Source organism: Myxocyprinus asiaticus, chromosome 12, assembly GCF_019703515.2.
Source record: "Myxocyprinus asiaticus isolate MX2 ecotype Aquarium Trade chromosome 12, UBuf_Myxa_2, whole genome shotgun sequence".
Taxonomy (NCBI): domain Eukaryota; kingdom Metazoa; phylum Chordata; class Actinopteri; order Cypriniformes; family Catostomidae; genus Myxocyprinus; species Myxocyprinus asiaticus.
In genome coordinates this window covers 24,905,704-24,923,759 of record NC_059355.1, presented here as the reverse complement: position 1 = coordinate 24,923,759, position 18,056 = coordinate 24,905,704, and the positions used below count along the sequence as shown (strand labels likewise).

The following is an 18,056-nucleotide window of genomic DNA, read 5'->3' as shown; positions in this document are numbered from 1 at the left end:
GTTATGTTTTAGATAAGCTTTTAGGTTAGTTGTATTGCCACTTTTCGTTGCCACTTTTTTTTTATACAAAGTCGGCATACCGGCTCATTCACGTTAATGGACTCTCCTCTCTCATTCGGCTTAAGGCTAAAATGTTCCCACACCGGAGCTGTGGAATGTGGCTTTGAAACCAAGTCCATTTGGACTTATTCTTCCAAACTTTCTGGCTGGAATTATGCAGTCATCAGAAAAACACCTATTACAGGGCTCGACATTAAGCATCGTCATGTGCTTGTCCTTTGGACAAGTAAATTGGTCACTCACTTGTCAGAGTAAAAAAGTTACTTGTCCGGAGAGAAAAACAAAAGAAATGATGTAAGAAAGAAAAAAAAAGCCTCCATTGTCATCATTTACACCTGATAGGGATTAAGAACACAGTGCAGAAAGACGGTAAATCATTACTAACCCTCAAGCCTGTGTGAATTTCTCTCTTCTGAGGAACACAGAATTAGATTTTTGGCAGAATGTTAGTCACAGTCACTATTCACTGCATCTTTTTCCCCCCCATAAAATAAAAGTGGATTGAGACTGAAACTAACATTCTTCTTTTGAGTTCCACGGAACTCAAGTCCATTTGTTGCAAAAGTCAGACAGGTTTGGAACATGAAGTAATGATGACATAATTTTTGGTAACACTTTACAATAAGGTTCATTAACATTAGATAATGCATTAGCTATCATGAACTAACAATGAACAATATTTTACAGCATTTATCAATCTTAGTTACTGTTAGTTACAAAAACAAAATACAATTGTTTGTCATTAGTTCATAGTGCATGAACTAATGTTAAAATATATAACTTTTTATTTTAATGTATGAAAATGTATTAATATACTGTATGTTTGAATTAACATTAACCAAGATTAATAAATCATATAAAAGTGGTGTTTATTGTTAGTTCATGTTAAAGGTGCTATATGTAAGATTGACAACAAGCGCTTGAAATGGGTACTGTAGTCCAAATTCAAAATATTGGAGAGTTGTCTGCCCCAGCCCAGACTCGAAGCTTATGCGGGTTGCCAGAATGTTGACACGCAAATGAACCAACTCAGCATCCGTTTTAAAGGATTTCTGGGCTTTAAGCCATCTCCATCTTCCAAAGGCATCTCCAATATTTATCCTTGGTTTTACTACACCTCTGGTCATGGTGGTTTTTAGACAGATGACGAGGCTTTTTAGGTCGGGTGGAATCTGTTATCTCTGATCCAGTTCGTTTGCTGGCTTCCATGGCTGCAGCACACAGTGTTGTTTGCCTGCAAACTTGTTCAAATCTGGCAACCCGGCGGTGTTGAAATACTATTGGTGAATGGGCAGTGGACGGGATCACACAGGCCAAAACATAAACAGAAATTCTGGCCCGGAATGGAAACTTCAAATTAGAATATACTAGCTGCAGCATTGTTATCAGAGAAGCCAGTATTTCAACTTAGCATGTTTCCTAATTCTCTAATGACATATTATGGTCATTTTATGATTTAGTGCAGTAAAAATATTACATATAGCACCTTTAACTGATGTATACAACTAATGTTAACAAATGGAACCTTTTTGTAAAGTGTTACCCAATTTTCATTTTTGGGTAAATCATCTCTTTGAGAGTACAAGCCAATTATCACCAGTTGTATTAAAAATGGCTATTTAATATTGACAAAATGCACTGAAAATGTTAACAGATAAAATCCTGAGAGAACCTTGCTGCTAAATCAGTTATGTTGTATATTCAAAACAGATATGCATATTAAAGATAGATAATGTTTTCATTGTGTGTAATTTATTAATGTCATAGTGTTAATATTATTATAATGAATATTGTTATATACTTATTAAAATTGACTGATTCACATGGCAGAGAAAATACCTCAGATACATACATTAGATGGAGTTCTAGAAAGATGAGAGATGTAACGGGGTAGATGGCGACGTGATAGAGGGAATTCCCCGCACTTTGAAAGTGAAACATGCGGGAATGATTTAAATTGTGCTCAATCCCCGCTATCCCGCGCTATTGAGCTAACATTCGTTATTGAGATTTTAATCAGGCTACTTGTCCGGTCGGGCAAGTAAAATTCTCTTTAACACATAATCTTCACCTGTTGCTGTCAGCTCTCTGTGTGTGTGTGTGTGTGTGTGTGTGTGTGTGTGTGTGTGTGTGTGTGTGTGTGTGTGTGTGTGGAGGAGCTGCCTGAGCCCCACTTCTGACAAACAAGAGCAGACAAGAGCACAGATGCAGTGCGACTGGCTAAAATGTTGGTGACATTCACTCTTATGTAAACAAACACGCATGTAAACACAATGGGCAATATCGAGGTCAGCAAAAATGATCGAGGTCATGTCTATATATCATATGTTAAGTAGATAATGTAATTATCGTGACAGGCCTATATGTCTCTAAAGTTTCCTGTTACTTTTAACTTTCTTGTCTAATGATAAAAAGACAAATAACATACTTCTATCATATAGTGTGCAAATAAGTGGATATCTCGTTCAAACAAATGTAAATCATGAACCTCACAAAAATCCAGCGTTTTCTTCCTGTCGAGGGCTCATTTAATATTAGGGCTGCAACTAACGATTATTTTGATAATTGACTAATTTAACGATTATTAGAACGATTATTCGGCGATTATTGCAACGATTAATGATTTGCTCTTAACCAATTATTCAGCTTGTGCCCCGACTTAAAAGTTTGTATTAAATGTGCTTACTAACAATAAAGAGGACAAAATCGTCTTTTAAAAATACCTCTAAATGACATTCACTGAATTAAAGGGAAAATAATTACTTTTTATTACATTTAATTCAGTAAAGAAATTCACTGCAAAAAAAAAACTATTGTTACCAACCGTTTTTGTCTAGTTTTCCATTTAAAATTGTCTACAAATCCTTAAAACAAGATACATTTACTTGAGAAGCAACATATAAGATATTTAAGATAAGAGAATGTATCTTAAATATAAGTGTCTTTTGTCTATAAGTGCATTTTTTCACTTGGTTATAATTCTGCAAGTGCAGTAAAGACAAAATATACTTATATTCAAGATCTATTCTCTAAAGCAAGTCTAAATATATTTTATGCTGCTTCTCAGGTGAATGCATCTTTTTTAAAGGATTTTTAGATATTTTAAAATATTTGTATTTTTTATATTATATTCAACGTTCTCAGATAACAATTTTTTCTTCTGCAGTATGTGCTAAAATAAATGTACATTGTTTTAAATGAGTTTTAGATATTTATATTGGAAAACAAAACAAAAACAAATCAAAAACGTATTTTGTTGCAGTGTATAATGGGGCGAAGACTACCCTCTCTCACCTTTCTGTTCACTTCAACTCACAAAAAATAAACTCTCTTATTAATAAAGCTGCGTCTTGACAATTTTCTTCACGATAAGAAATGCACAGTGACATATTATGATTCAATAAGTCACGAGCCATCACATTATAATCTAGCTGCATTAAGCATGCACGCTTGAGGGATGAGCGTCCCTGCGACACAGAGTGTCCATCAGCCTGGTGCAGTTTCAATCTCTCCCCCTTAGATTGGGACATTCGCACAACTTATAGAAGAGGCGCTGAACGCACAGAGAAATGCCAGTTTCAGTTATTTACATGATCTGCTTTCGTATTATTTGAACTTTAATAAAGCTGTAATATATTAAACATAACTGCATTTAAGATGTAATGCCAGGGTCTTTCCTTTAAGTTTTGCATTACAATTCCCTCATTCTTTGTGATCTACATCATCTTAAGCTGTTTGGAGAAGGTTTGGAGTGTGTCTGGACTGTGAGACTCTTCCTCTCCTCAATCAGGCACGAGCTGCAGTGCTGCTCTCGTGCATCATCATTAGAGTTTAATGTTATGTTAAATGAGATCAAACGACTATTCGACAATTAAATTTTTTGTCTACAATTTTTTTTTTACTGTCGATGTTGTCGATAACGTCGACTAATCGTTTCAGCCCTATATAATATCTTCCTCTGAAGTTCAGATTCTATCAGTCTGGATCAAAACTCAGTTCCTCTGATTTACAAATGTTACACGACGGTCAGTCCGTGACAATTCAAGCAGATGTTCCGGGCCGTGTAAACTGTTTGCCACTTACTGGATCCGCACGAGCATATGAGACCAACTTCAAAGTAAAAATATCGCTGCAAGCAGCGATGACGGACTCAAGCACCATGGGTCCATCTCCACCTGGTGGCTTTCGGAAAACAATGCAAGGTGGACACATGCATTTGGCATTTGACATTATTATAAACAATTTTGAAGCAATTTAGGTATATATAAGAGGACTATTTTAAAGTCTGTTGTAAGAGCCACACTTCCTGCTGCCAGGTGGTGGCGCTATGACGTGACCCAAAATAGTCAAATCCATGTTATTAGCCCCCAAGACTAAACATACATCTCAATTTTGATCTAAATCACATATTGCACACAAAAGATGAGACACTTCCTGTTTCCCATTTTTTTGCCATTAATTTAATGCCTTGCCATGTCAACACCGTTCGATATATCAAAAATCTGTTCACAATTTAGCATGAAATTTTAAGCATGCCAAGTGCCTCAAAAACACCGAAATATAGGAAGAAAGGAATAATAACAATTAATGTGTTGCCATGGCAACAGTATTTAAGATATCAAATATTCCTTTACAATTTTACATCAGCAGTGTCTTGACATTATTCTAAAGAATTTTGAAGCAATTAATGTAAACATAAGAGGGCTAATTCGAAGTCTGTTAAAAGTGCCATACTTCCTGCTGCCAGTTGGTGGTGCTATGTCCGTGACCCATAATAGCCACATCAATGTGTTCAGCTCCCATTACTAAACATTCAGTTGAAAAGAAAACAGTGTCTCATTATTTTCCTCATGTGCAACTTCAATCCTTTGCTGTCATAGGTCATGAAGAGCTAACAAAATTTATTGAAACATCAAAAGCCACAACATGTATGTTTGATCCAATACCAACCAAGCTCTTAAAAGAGGTATTCCCTGTAATCTCAGAACCTCTTAATATTATTAACTCCTAGCTATCCTTAGGACACGTCCCAAGAAACTTTAAAATGGCAGTTATCAAACCGCTTATTAAGAAGCCACAACTTGATCCTGGAGAACTGGCTAATTATAGACCGATTTCAAATCTCCCGTTTATGTCGAAAATACTAGAAAAGGAAGTATCCTCCCAAATATGTTCATTTCTACAGAGAAATAGTATATATGAACAATTTCAGTCAGGATTTAGGCCTCATCATAGTACAGAGACTGCATTTATCAGAGTTACAAATGACTTGCTCTTATCATCTGATCGCTGCTGCATTTCACTTCTAGTGCTTTTAGATCTTAGTGCTGCATTCGACATGATAGATCACAACATTCTCTTGAATAGGCTAGAGAATTATGTTGGCATTTGTGGACTTGCATTAGCATGGTTTAGGTCCTATTTAGCAGACCGCTACCACTTTGTCTATGTAAATGAGGAATTGTCAAACCAAACAAAAGTAAAGTATGGAGTGCCACAGGGATCAGTTTTAGGGCCTCTGCTTTTCTCCTTGTATATGCTTCCCCTGGGAGATATTATCAGAAATCGTGGAATAAGTTTCCGCTGTTATGCTGACAATACCCAACTTTATATTTCTTCAAAACCTGATGAGATTTCACAATTCTCCAAATTAGCAGAGTGTATCAGTGAAATAAAAGATTGGATGGCCAGAAATTTCCTTCTACTCAATTCCGACAAAACAGTGGTACTAATTATTGGACCAAAAACCTCTAAAAATAAGCCACTAAAATATAATTTGACTCTCAATGGATTTACTGTTACATCGTCTTCAACAGCGAAGAACTTAGGTGTTATATTTGATACCACTCTGTCCTTTGAAAATCAAAGTACCAATGTTTGTAGAACAGCAGTCTTCCACCTAAGAAATATCGCTAAATTACGACACATGCTCTCTGTTGCTGATGCCAAAAAACTAATTAATGTGTTCATGACCTCAAGACTAGATTATTGAAATGCATTACTGGGAGGATGTCCAGCAAGATCAATAAATAAACTTCAATTGGTTCAAAATGTAGCAGCCAGAGTGCTGACGAGAACCAAGAAATATGATCTTATTAGCCACATTTTATCATCGTTACATAGGATACCTGTTAAATTTCATATTAATTTTAAAATTCTGTTAACTACGTACAAAGCTTTGAATGGTCTAGCTCCGCAGTACTTAAGTGACCTTCTACCATGCTATATTCCATCACGTTCATTACGATCGCAAAATTCTGGCCTGTTAATAGTTCCTAGAATATCAAAATCCACAAAAAGGAGGTAGATCCTTTTCATATTTGTCTCCTAAACTATGGAATAGTCTCCCTAACACTGTTCGAGATGCAGACTCACTCAGTTTAAGTCTAAATTAAAGACTCATCTATTTAGCCAGGCATACACCTCATTTATCCATCAACTCACAATTAGGCTGCTTTAGTTAGGTCTGCCGGAACCAGAAACATTGATCGTGATCTATAACTCTGCAATAAATTTAATGGCATCTATGCTAATATTATTTTATTTGTTTCCCTGTCTCAACCTCGGGACTCCTATACTGAGGTCACCAGAACCGGCTGGATCCAGCTCCATTCCTGCTTCATGTTGGACTCCACTGCTATATGTCGCTGTGTGATGATGACTAATAGCAGCCGGTGCTGCATCACTTCAGTCTATTACGATGGACTTCTGATGATGAAATGATGCCAACTCCAACCAATAAGACATGGGATACTTCATATGCCATTGCCTGAACCTTGGACTTAGGATAAACCTCACCGAAATTACCAGCCAGGTTGAACTGCGATGCACCTAACTGATCTCTGCCTGCATCTCCTCGGTCTAATGATGGACTACACACTTGAAATGGAATACATAGACTATCAATTAATTGCCAACAAAACCCTTCATCAGCCAACTAACAAGGACAATTGCATCTATGTGAACTTCTGCAGTAAATCCAGGATGGACTTCAAAGACATTAGTCATTAGTCTTACAGTTCACACTTTGTTTAAACACTGACCCTTAAAACTTACTTAGTTTAATAATTTTAAACCATGACTTGCACTATACATAATTAATATTGGCATTATATTTATGTTGTTTAACCAGAGGGGAACTGGCCCCCACAGTGAGTCTGGTTTCTCCCAAGGTTATTTTTCTCCATTAACCAACATCTTATAGAGTTTTGTGTTCCTTGCCACAGTCGCCTTCGGCTTGCCCACTGGGGTTATAAATACAATTATTATTTAATTACTTATTTTTAAACACAATTAACAATCGTATTTTATCAAACTACACAATGATGACTCTAAGACATTATAGATATTACAGTTTAATTTTTTGTTAATGCCTGATCTTTTATAAAGCTGCTTTGAAACGATATGTGTTGTGAAAGGCGTTATACAAATAAAAATGTAATAATAAAAATAAATGTATTGCTTCGCCATGGCGACACCATTCAAAATATCAAAAATCTGTTTGCAATTTAGCATCTACAATGTCTTGGCTTGGTGCCAGTCACATTAATCCCCTAGGAGGAGTATTTAAAAGTTCAGAGCCTGCGATTTTCAGAAAATCCAAAATGGATGACTTCCTGTTAGGCGGAGCTAATGACTGTAATTTCAAAAGTTGTCCGGCTTGATGAGAACAATATACACTGAACAAAATTATAAATGCAACATGTAAAGTGTTGGTCCCATGTTTCATGAGCTGAAATAAAAGATCCCAGAAATTTTCCATACGCATTGATTAGATTAGATTAGGGCCTAATGAATTTATTTCAACTGACTGATTTCCTTAAATGAACTGTAACTCAGTCAAATCTTTGAAATTGTTGCATGTTGCATTTATGTTTTTGTTCAGTATACGTAGCAAGTTTGGTGACCGCAGAAGAAACTAACCCCATTACTTTTGTCAAAAGGTGGCGCTACAGAGCTCCCCAGCCACGCCCATTCCGTTCAAGAATTTTGACCTTTGAAGAAAAAGTGGCCACTCCCACTCCGTACGTTTTGCTGTACTGTTGCAACGGTGCATGGAAAGTTCCATCTTTTTTTTGATAATTATTGATATTGGGACGCCAGAGAATCTTTCTGCACTTGTTTGTTTCTGATCGGGTGAACGGATTAAGACTAGTTCGAAAAGACCTCTTGGGCCAAGAGTCAAATAGGCCTACCAGGTTTAGTTCCGATCAGCCTTATTTAACCCTATTTAAAAGCTGCTGAAAGCTGATTGGTCAATGGCAGCCATGCTTTCAAGATATGCTACTGTTCTCATAGACCTTGATGGCACCTTGGACAACTTTCAAGTCGATCGGACCAACGGTTCCATAGTTAGAGCCATTTTTAGATTATTAATTATCATAGCGCCACCAAGAGGCAGAGGCGTGCAATTTTTTGTGTGTCCTCAGAATGACCATAAACATAAGTGTACCGAGTTTGGTGATAATATCTCATTCTGCTCAAAAGTTATTATAGTTTTAGTAAAAGTAGCCACGCCCACTACGTACGTTTTGGCGTACCATTCAATGATGAATCAAAAGTTAAATTTGATAACTTTTGATAATGGCACTCTGCTGAATCTTTCTGCACTGGTTTGGTTCCAATCGGGCGAACGGCCTAGGACGAGTTCATTCTGAATTTTTTCAAACAATCCAAAATAGCAGGAAACGAGGCGCTGGAGCCAAAATTGGCCAGAGCTTAAAAGATTCGTCATGACGCAAGGAATCACAGGGGGAAAAAATTCTAGTCCTTACGGTTCAAGAGTTATGGTCCAAAATGTGGTTTATTTATTTTTCACTATAGCACCACCTATGGGCAGATCAGGTTTTCAAAAGTTTCACTGACTAAAAAAAATTGCCAAGAGGACAGTTCAAGGAATGTTTTTGTCTTTGTTTAAAAAGAAGAGAACAAAAGGTAAGATATTGCTATGACAAATGTACAGTTCAAATTTACATTTTTTTTAACTCAAATAATTTTCAGGGTTTCGCCCATAAAACGCTTTTGTGTGTATGAAACAGGGGGGATTAAAATGGTAAAGGAGGAGGCGGGAACCGGCTGAACAGTTAAAGTAATATTTAATGAAAACTTAAACAAAAGACACAAACATAAACACACACACAGCAGCTGTGTGTGGCTCTCTCTCTCTTGAACTGCCACATCTGGCTCGTCTTTATCCCGCTCCTCGGCTGATTAGCCAGATTGGAGGCCGGGCATGCGCACCCCACTCCTACTCGTCACAGTGTAGAACAATGTTTTGGACCACTGTTTAAGCATCCTTCATAGAAACAGCCCAAACTTCCATTAATAGTTTGGTTATTGGAGAAGAAAAATGCATGTGCGTCTGTTTCTTTCATGATCATAACGTGGATTCTATTCACAAAATGAATCATAAAATACAACAGCAGAGGGCAACAGGTGCATATTATGGTCATGTGTAATAAGGTTCAATGATGTGATGCTCTTTTTTTTTTTTTGGACAGATCTATTAAACTAAAAATACATAAAAATGCAATTCACACTAAACATGTACTTGAATACACCTCTTCTATGATGATAATATTTTAAATTTTTGAATTTGAAGTCATATTGATATTTTTTTCTGGGGCTTAAAGTAAAAAAAAAAGTCACATGGTGTCCAGAAACTATATAAATGTCTAATTAAAAGCTGAAATTCTTGAAATAATAAATGTTGGCATGACTACTGCAGAATAATCTTTTATTGTTATTTCTTGAAGGAAATAGAAAAATAAGCAGTGAAACAATTGTTTTAAAATATGATTCATTTTAAAAATGCTTTTGTCCACAAAATCAAAGTCATGTGGTGTGACCAACATGTATTTGTTGTTTATGTTGACCATAAAAACCATAAAACAGAGCAGGTCATGTGGTGTAACCCTGAAAAAAGTTTGTGATATTTTTTAATCAAAAACTCATATTTATATAAAATATTTTTACTTAGAAAAATGTGTTTCAAAACTTTTTTGAAATTAATGGCCAAGTTGTTTATCCTCTCATGTATTCAAGGTGCAAAGGAAGTTATCATACCTTTTACTTTATGGTTAGACCACATGACATTATTAAAGTTTTTAATTTTTTGTAGAAAATGCTATAAAGGTTTTTCAAAAATGAACGAAACCAGATTGAACACAAAGATTATATTTCTAAGAACTGACACCACTGAATTAAATTCTAAATTTAATTATTATCTTAATAAGATTTCTTATTTTTAACTCCTCAGACAACCTTATTTGTCAATGACCCATAAGCATTAGTACCCCCCCCCCCCCCAAAAGACCATCCATCCCCCTTGAAATTTTTTTACAATTCAACCACTGGGTGTAACTTGCCGAAATGATCAATGAACAAATCAATAAACAAATCTGAACTAATCTTTCAGGTGAACAGAATAAAAAGAAAGAATCGAGTCACTGAAATGAATCAAAATCCCCACCACTACAAGGAAAGCCAAGCATCCCTGTGACTCATAGAACAGGATGCCTGAACCACATCAATAGTAATCCGACTCCTGTGCAGTAGCAGACACCTGATTCTCTGAGGCACTGGCTGTGCAAAACCAGAGGCTGCTGATGTCTCTGTGATAAGTGCATTCAGGGACTTTTCCTACTCAATACTCTACAACATACAAAGACCCTCGGTCTACCTCAGCGTACCAAGGTGGTTTATATTTCAAGATGGACAGCACCTATTATTGAACCTCAAAAGTCTTGGAAAAGTGCATGTTAACAGAGAAAGACACACAGGCTTCAGTAATTATTGGTGTCTCTTTATAATTAGAAAATAGTCTATGCGGCAGAAAGCAGGATCATTCCTTGACAAGACCTTCAGGTAATGAGAAAGGATGCAGGAAATATGAGCAGATTCAAGGATACCAGAATACACTCAGCAGAAATGACATTGCTGAGGGGCAAAAGACACCTGTTGTGTGTGGTGCTGCACACTGCTTTGAGACAGCAGCTCCATTCCACTTCCCCCAAAAGACATATGTTAAAGAGCTGCATTCTGGCCTCCATCACAAGACAAATTCCAGAGCATTCCACATAAAACTACAGCTGACATGTTGATGTTGATAATCAGATATGGGCATCAAAGAGTGTAAAAGCCCATCACAAACTTCATCAATCATCACTGATGAGACACAGACATACAGTGCGTACCCAGAGAAAGACAGCGGTAGCCAGGAGCTCTGCTCTTAAAGCCAGTCATGACAAAAATATGCTTCATAACAGGTCAGCTTTACAGGGAATAAAAGTGGTATGTGGCCGGAGGGGTACCGTAATCTTTCAAACTGTTTAGATCCTCAACATTCAGATTCTTGATTACATTATCCAGCAGGAAATATCACCTATAGGACTGCAACAACAGATAGACTGATACTGAATGTCTGCAAGGCTGATTAATTGGCCGACATTTGTGTTACAAAATGTAAACAGGCATGCGCACACCAAATGCACACACTGAATAAGCCACCAGAATGCCAGTAAAAGTGTTTACATGCAACTCGAAATCTGAGTAATGGGCAAAAATTCTAGCTAATGTGTGCAGATCGTTTTTTTGCTTAACCCATACATGACCATACCCAGATAAAGGAAAATAATTTAAGGCGTTTACATGACCACACAAGTTGTCAGCTTATTAAGCATAAGTTCCAGCATATGAACACCCTCACTGTCACATTGAATTGAAAATACATTCATATACAATCAGCTACTTATTGGCATTGGCCAATAAAAAACCCATATAGCTCAACCAATAGCTATAACCACCCTGTAACCCCCGTAAACCCAAGGCGATCTTAGAAAAATATCTTACCTCTGCTGATCCATTCAATGCAAGTGAATGGTCGCCAGAACTTTGAAGCTCCATAAAGCACATAAAGGTAGCATAAAAGTAACCCATAAAACTACAGTGGTTAAATCCAAGAATTTAGAATCAATATGATAGGTGTGGGTGAGAAACAGATCAATATTTAAGTCCTTTTTTACTTTAATTGTCCACTTTCACTTTTACATTCTTCTTATGATTTTTGACAATTCACATTCTTCATGCATATCGCCACCTAATGGACAGGGAGGAGAATTTAAAGAAATTATATGGCTTAAATATTGATCTGTTTCTCACCCACACCTGTCATATCACTTGTGAAGACATGGATTCAACCACTGGAGTCATGTGGATTACTTTTAGGCTGCCTTAATTTGCTTTTTGGGCCTTCAAAGTTCTGGCCAAACATTCACTTGCACTGAATGAACCAACAGAGCTGAGATATTATTTTAAAAACATCTGTTTGTGTTCAGTAGAAGAAAGTCATACAAATCTGGGATGGCACAAGGGTGAGTAAATAATGAGAGAATTTTAATTTTGGGGTGAACTTTCCCTTTAGGTTCCAGTCTAATGGCTTGCAAATCAGTTTTAAGTCGTTTTCATTAAATGTGTTTTGGCCTCCAATCATTCAAATTCTGAGACAGGTTCAGTAAGTACAGCTTAAATTAAAGCTTATACTCCACAAGGCATCATCCAAACAAAATGCTACTGCATTTGCATCACTTTACATAAATGTCACATTAAATCTTTGTTTTCAGTCTCACAGCAACTGAGCTGAAAGTTGACCCCTCAAAACAAGTTCAAACAAGGCTGCTCCAAAATGTCCTTGCCTCTGCCTCCTCTTTCCAGCAGGAAATTGATGCTCCAGCCCCCAACCCTTTCATTAAATTACACTGTGACATTAGCAATGATAATGACTGGTTACAGGCTCAGCCATAAATACCCAGCAATTAATGATCACTAATCAATTCTCACTGCATTAATTACAGTGGTGCTGAATCAGAAGCCAACTCTGAATTCAAGCTTTACTCATAGCAATTACAGTACAAAGAATGAATTCAATTATGCACAGTACACTTGATTCAGGTGCTTAGTCTAGGAAGAACACTTTAAATATCTGTGCAAATGCAACATTTATGTTTTAGGCCACTTTTAGGCATACTTTATCTTAATCATGTGCATGCCATTAGAGTTAGGAGGATGAACCATGCTTAAAAATGAAAAGCTATGCACAGATATGCTTTAAATATGCATTTAAATAAATAAGTGTTTCCTGAACTAAACTGACACAGAGCACAATTAATTCTGGGAAACCTCCTTTCACTATACAGGAAGAAAAAAATCTAATTCTAATTTATCTGTCAACAATTCTGCTTGATATCACAAGCATTTGTGTGATACATCATACAAACATATGTTTTTTAACACTTGGAAATCATTTTAAACATGACTAATTACATGCCTGAAAAATAGCATGCTGAAAGTGTAATCGAACACAAACTAGTTGTAAATGATTCATTTTATCTTCTTTTTAAAACTAATTTTGGCGCATTTCTCCATTTTCCAACATAAGTTGTCCATGTAGAGATTACAAGAACGCTGCAGATACTGTTTGGCCTAAATATCAAAGCTAACATATGGATAGAGCTAACAGACTACAACATGAGCATGTTTCATGTACTTTTGTGTACTTGTGGTACTTACTGTGTACACGAAACAGCTTTCAGTGTTTGTAGTTAGTTTAGTAGCTGTTCAGTTTGTTTGCGGAGTGACACACGTTCATACTATAAGCAAAACTTTGGATACGTTCAGTAGCTTTGCGCCAAAGCCAGAATAAAGTGAAACACATACGATAATATAATATACATACCCAAGAGTTTCTTCACCTCTTCCTCGCTCATGAACACGTTCACATTCGGTCTGTTGTTATTGTTTATGCCCGGCGCATTGCTCGGGTTGGTGAGGCATCGGGCCCCTTCGAGGAGCAAGAGGAGAAAGAAACCCCCCAGTCTCCACAGCACCGTATGCGGCCAACCCCGGGACGCCGCCGCCGCGCCTCCACCGGAGCCCCGCGCTGGCACAAACATCACAGCCCACTGTCGCGTCAAAAAACTCTCTGCGATCGAAAGGCGCCACTGAACCTCATCCAAAGCTTGAGTTACTTCCAGAGGGCGACATACTATCAAGTTTGATGACAACGGCGTTCTCTGTCGACCCGTCTCCTCTCCCGGGTTGTCCCCCTCAATCGCCGATAGCCGTCCAGCTAACTTCTGTTAGCTCTCGCTCGATCTCAACGACCACACGGGCGCGAGCGTGGCCAGTCAATGAGTTGGACAGTATTAAAGCGCTGTCCTTCTCATGGGCGAAAGTCCCTCTCCATATAATTCTTTCAGAAATCAGGGGGACAAGCCACACATACTATCCCAAACAAACAACGCCTTATAAGTATGCTACAGCTCTTTCCTTTCATGGTCTTTTCCACCCCCCGCAATCTCAGTTTTCATTGTAGAAAGGGGGGCCGTTGGGGGGGTTGTCATTTACAACCAGTGCGCGCACGCACGGACGGGCTCGTTCCTGGAGTAGTGTGTGTGTTATGAATACATGTGTAAATATACCTGTTTGCGAGCTCTGTTTTGTTTTGTTGATATACAGAGAAGTACATACATTGAATATAAGTTAAAATATAAGCCTTGGTCCCCTTTACCATTTATCAGACTTTTCAATCCCCATGAGGAAAACAGCTAAAAAATGTAAAAATGCAGAATGTTTTCTGTGAGGGTTAGGTTTAGGGGTAGTGTTCGGGTTAGGGGATAGAATATAAAGTTTGTACAGTATAAAAACCATTATGTCTGTGGATGGTTCTCATAAAACATTAAAACCCAGCATGTGTGTGTGTGTGTGTGTGTGTGTGTATGGGCAGGTTTAAGTGGTTTACGAGGACTTTTTTTTAGTTTACAAACTGGTAATTACAAGGGTATTATGCTATAAATGTGGTTTATGAGGACATTTCTAGTGTCCCCATAATTTAAATAGCTTAAAAAAAAAAACATACTAAACAATGTTTTATTGAAAATGTAAAAATGCAGAATGTTTTTTTGTGAGGGTTAGGTTTAGGGTTGGGGTTAGGGGATATAATCTATAGTTCGTACAGTATAAAAATCATTATGTCTATGGAGGGTTCCTCATAATGATAGCTGCACTAACGCGCGTGTGTGTGTGTGTGTGTGTGTGTGTGTGTGTGTGTGTGTGTGTGTGTGTGTGGGCGGGTTTGGGTGGTTTACGAGGAACATTTTTTAGGTTACAAACTGGTAATTACAAGGGTATTATGCTATAAATGTGGTTTGAGGAAATTTCTAGTGTCACCATAATTCAAATAGCTTAAAAAAACATACTAAACTATGATTTTTTTGAAAATGTAAAAATGCAGAAAGTTTTTTGTGAGGGTTAGGGTTAGAGGATAGAATCTATAGTTCGTACAGTATACAAATCATTATGTCTGTGGAGAGTCCTCATAAGGATAGCCGCACCAACGTGTGTGTGTGTGTGTGTGTGTGTGTGCACTAACTGCAGACCTAAGCTACTTGGTTAAAGGCATAATGAAGATCAGATCAGAGCAGGAATTTGACATCAGTATCTGTCTAGTTCTTGTGTCATCACTTACACTGGATTGCAACCTTTGAGTTTAGAGGGCAATATCCAAGACCAGTTTGCAAAGCTAGACAAACAGTCTCAGGTAACTTTGACTGATGAAAGAAAGCACCCTTGCATTTTCAAATAAAATAGGGACATCTTGTGGTAATTGAGTGTAGCCTTTTAAAATGTGATAAATCAAATCCATTCTTGGGACATAAGACTGCAGACCAATTAAGTGTAAGTTCATCAGTTGAAATTCTCTACGTATTAATTTATTAAATTAACTCATTAAAAAGGAGGAGAGAACATGAAGTTTACATTTTTTTTATTAAAATATAAAAAAAGAAAAGAAAAAGAAAACAGACTATAAACACTATTTACACGGTAGCTAGCAGAGAGTTTTGCTTTGCACAAAGAAAAACAATGGTGTGGCCATGTTTTTTCCAGTATTTTGGTGTGCTCTTGTTGTGTAGGAGAGGAAAAGGCCTTAACCAGTTCAGATGGTTGAATGAAGAGAACTTGTAGGTTTTGGAGATGGAACAGGCAAAAAAAAAAAAAAAAAAAGAAAAAAAAGGCACATTTCTGAAGAATTCCCTGAGGGACTTGACGGCCACTACATATCAATATCTCAAAATATTTACATTTGAGGTATGCTATTTGATGCAGGTAAATTGCTTAACCGTATAGTAGAACTGGAGCTGTAAAAATGTACATAAGACAGTGTAGTCACCAGTGATGCAAAAAAGGGTCAATAATGATGGGAATGCATCCTCATTTGAGTTAAGACTGAGAGAAGCCATTACTACCCAAAGTCTTCATCGATTCAGCCTGCTAAAATAAAATAGAAATAATTGATAACACATGAAGTATGAGATCAAGTGATTTTGGCAATTTTTTTAGTGACAGGAAATATACTCACCACTATTATTGTTGTCTTTGAGTTCTTCTGTCTGATGAGAGAGAGAACACAAGTTGTTCAACTCATATCCACAGCATTAATACAGCAAACTATATCATATATATTTACACCAATCAGCCACAACATTGCCTAATATTGTGTAGGTTCCCCTCGTGCCCCAAAGCAGCATTCTGAGATTATATTCTTCTCACCACAATTGTACAGATTGATTATTTGAGTTACCGTAGACTTTGTCAGTTCGAGCCAGTCTGGACATTCTCTGTTGACCTCTCTCATCAACAAGGTGTTTCCATCATAGAACTGCTGCTCACTTGATGTTTTTTGTTTTTGGCACCATTCAGAGTAAATTCTAGAGACTTGTGTGTGAAAATCCCAGGAGATCAGCAGTTACAGAAATACTCAAACAGCCCGTCTGGCACCAACAATCATCCATGCGATTATCTAATCAGCCAATCATGTGGCAGCAGTGCAGTGCATAAAATCATGCATACATGGGTCAGGAGCTTCAGTTAATGTTCACATCAACCATCAGAATGGGGAAAAAAAATGTGATCTCAGTGATTTGGAGCGTGGCATGATTGTTGGTGCCAGATGGACTGGTTTGAGCATCTCTGTAACTGCTGATCTCCTGGGATTTTCACAGAATTTACTCAGTATGGTGCCAAAAACAAAAAACATCCAGTGAGTGGCAGTTCTGTGGACGGAAATGCCTTGTTGATGAGAGAGTTAAAAAGAGAATGGCCAGACTGGTTCAAACTGACAAAGTCTACGGTAACTCAGATAACCGCTCTGTACAATTGTGGTGAGAAGAATAGCATCTCAGAATGCTATTCTGCGATGCGAATTGGCGCTGTTTTGGAGGCACGAGGGGGACCTACACAATATTAGGCAAGTGGTTTTAATGTTGTGGCTATATATACATACTGATAATATTTAAATTATTATTATTGTTAAAGTCTTCCTCTGTTTGACAAGCCACATAACACCACATTTTCATTGAAGAAATTTATACACTGAAAATAGAGTGGACAAAATCTAGGATAGTTTGTATATGTACTTACTTGCAGTTTTCTTAGGCAGCAAAGGCTCACAGATCTCTCTGAAACAAACATCCTGCTGAACTTTATATGTCCTTTTGTACCTGAGGTTGGAAACAGGTACTCAGCAACTAATGAATTCGATTAGAACAAAACAGTGGAAAAGACCTGCAGCTAAAATTTCTGGATTATTGCCAGACAGGAGAGAGACACGTACAAATAATGGCAGACACCATCCTCCCATACAGGCACACTCTTTGTTTCAGAGAAAAGGCGAGTACATGGGTGAGACACTCGCTGGCAATCTGTATACAACAGGGCAGAGTAAAGAAATAAGGAAAAGGCCATGCTTACTGAAGATATTCATTTAGGGATGATAGTGGAAGATTGTCTCTAATTTCAAATCGATGCATAACTTTTTCAAATTACACGGTGAAATACAGATTCAGATGTCTTAAAGGAATAGTTCACCCAAAAATGAAAATTCTCTCATCATTTACTCACCCTCATGCCATCCCAGATGTGTATGACTTTCTTTCTTCAGC

The 18,056-nt window shown here is 37.4% G+C and overlaps 2 protein-coding genes across 6 annotated transcripts in view; both read right to left on the bottom strand.

Annotated features, from left to right (window-relative positions):
- Window positions 1-14,432, bottom strand: part of LOC127448753 (tyrosine-protein kinase RYK-like) — a 97,853-nt gene extending 83,421 nt beyond the window's left edge. For both annotated transcript variants that reach the window (XM_051711594.1, XM_051711595.1), the window contains exon 1: window positions 13,793-14,432. In XM_051711594.1, coding sequence (XP_051567554.1) covers window positions 13,793-14,009 — 217 coding nt within the window. In that variant the 5' untranslated portion in view covers window positions 14,010-14,432. The remainder of the gene's footprint in view (window positions 1-13,792) is intronic.
- A 1,441-nt stretch (window positions 14,433-15,873) lies between these two features.
- Window positions 15,874-18,056, bottom strand: part of LOC127448752 (sushi, nidogen and EGF-like domain-containing protein 1) — a 39,300-nt gene continuing 37,117 nt past the window's right edge. For 3 of the 4 annotated variants that reach the window (XM_051711589.1, XM_051711592.1, XM_051711591.1), the window contains exons 29-32: window positions 17,729-17,816; window positions 17,536-17,615; window positions 16,475-16,505; window positions 15,874-16,386 (exon numbers count right to left, since the gene is read on the bottom strand). In XM_051711589.1, coding sequence (XP_051567549.1) covers window positions 16,480-16,505; window positions 17,536-17,615; window positions 17,729-17,816 — 194 coding nt within the window. In that variant the 3' untranslated portion in view covers window positions 15,874-16,386; window positions 16,475-16,479. The remainder of the gene's footprint in view (window positions 16,387-16,474; window positions 16,506-17,535; window positions 17,616-17,728; window positions 17,817-18,056) is intronic. The other variant, XM_051711590.1, reaches the window with a different exon arrangement.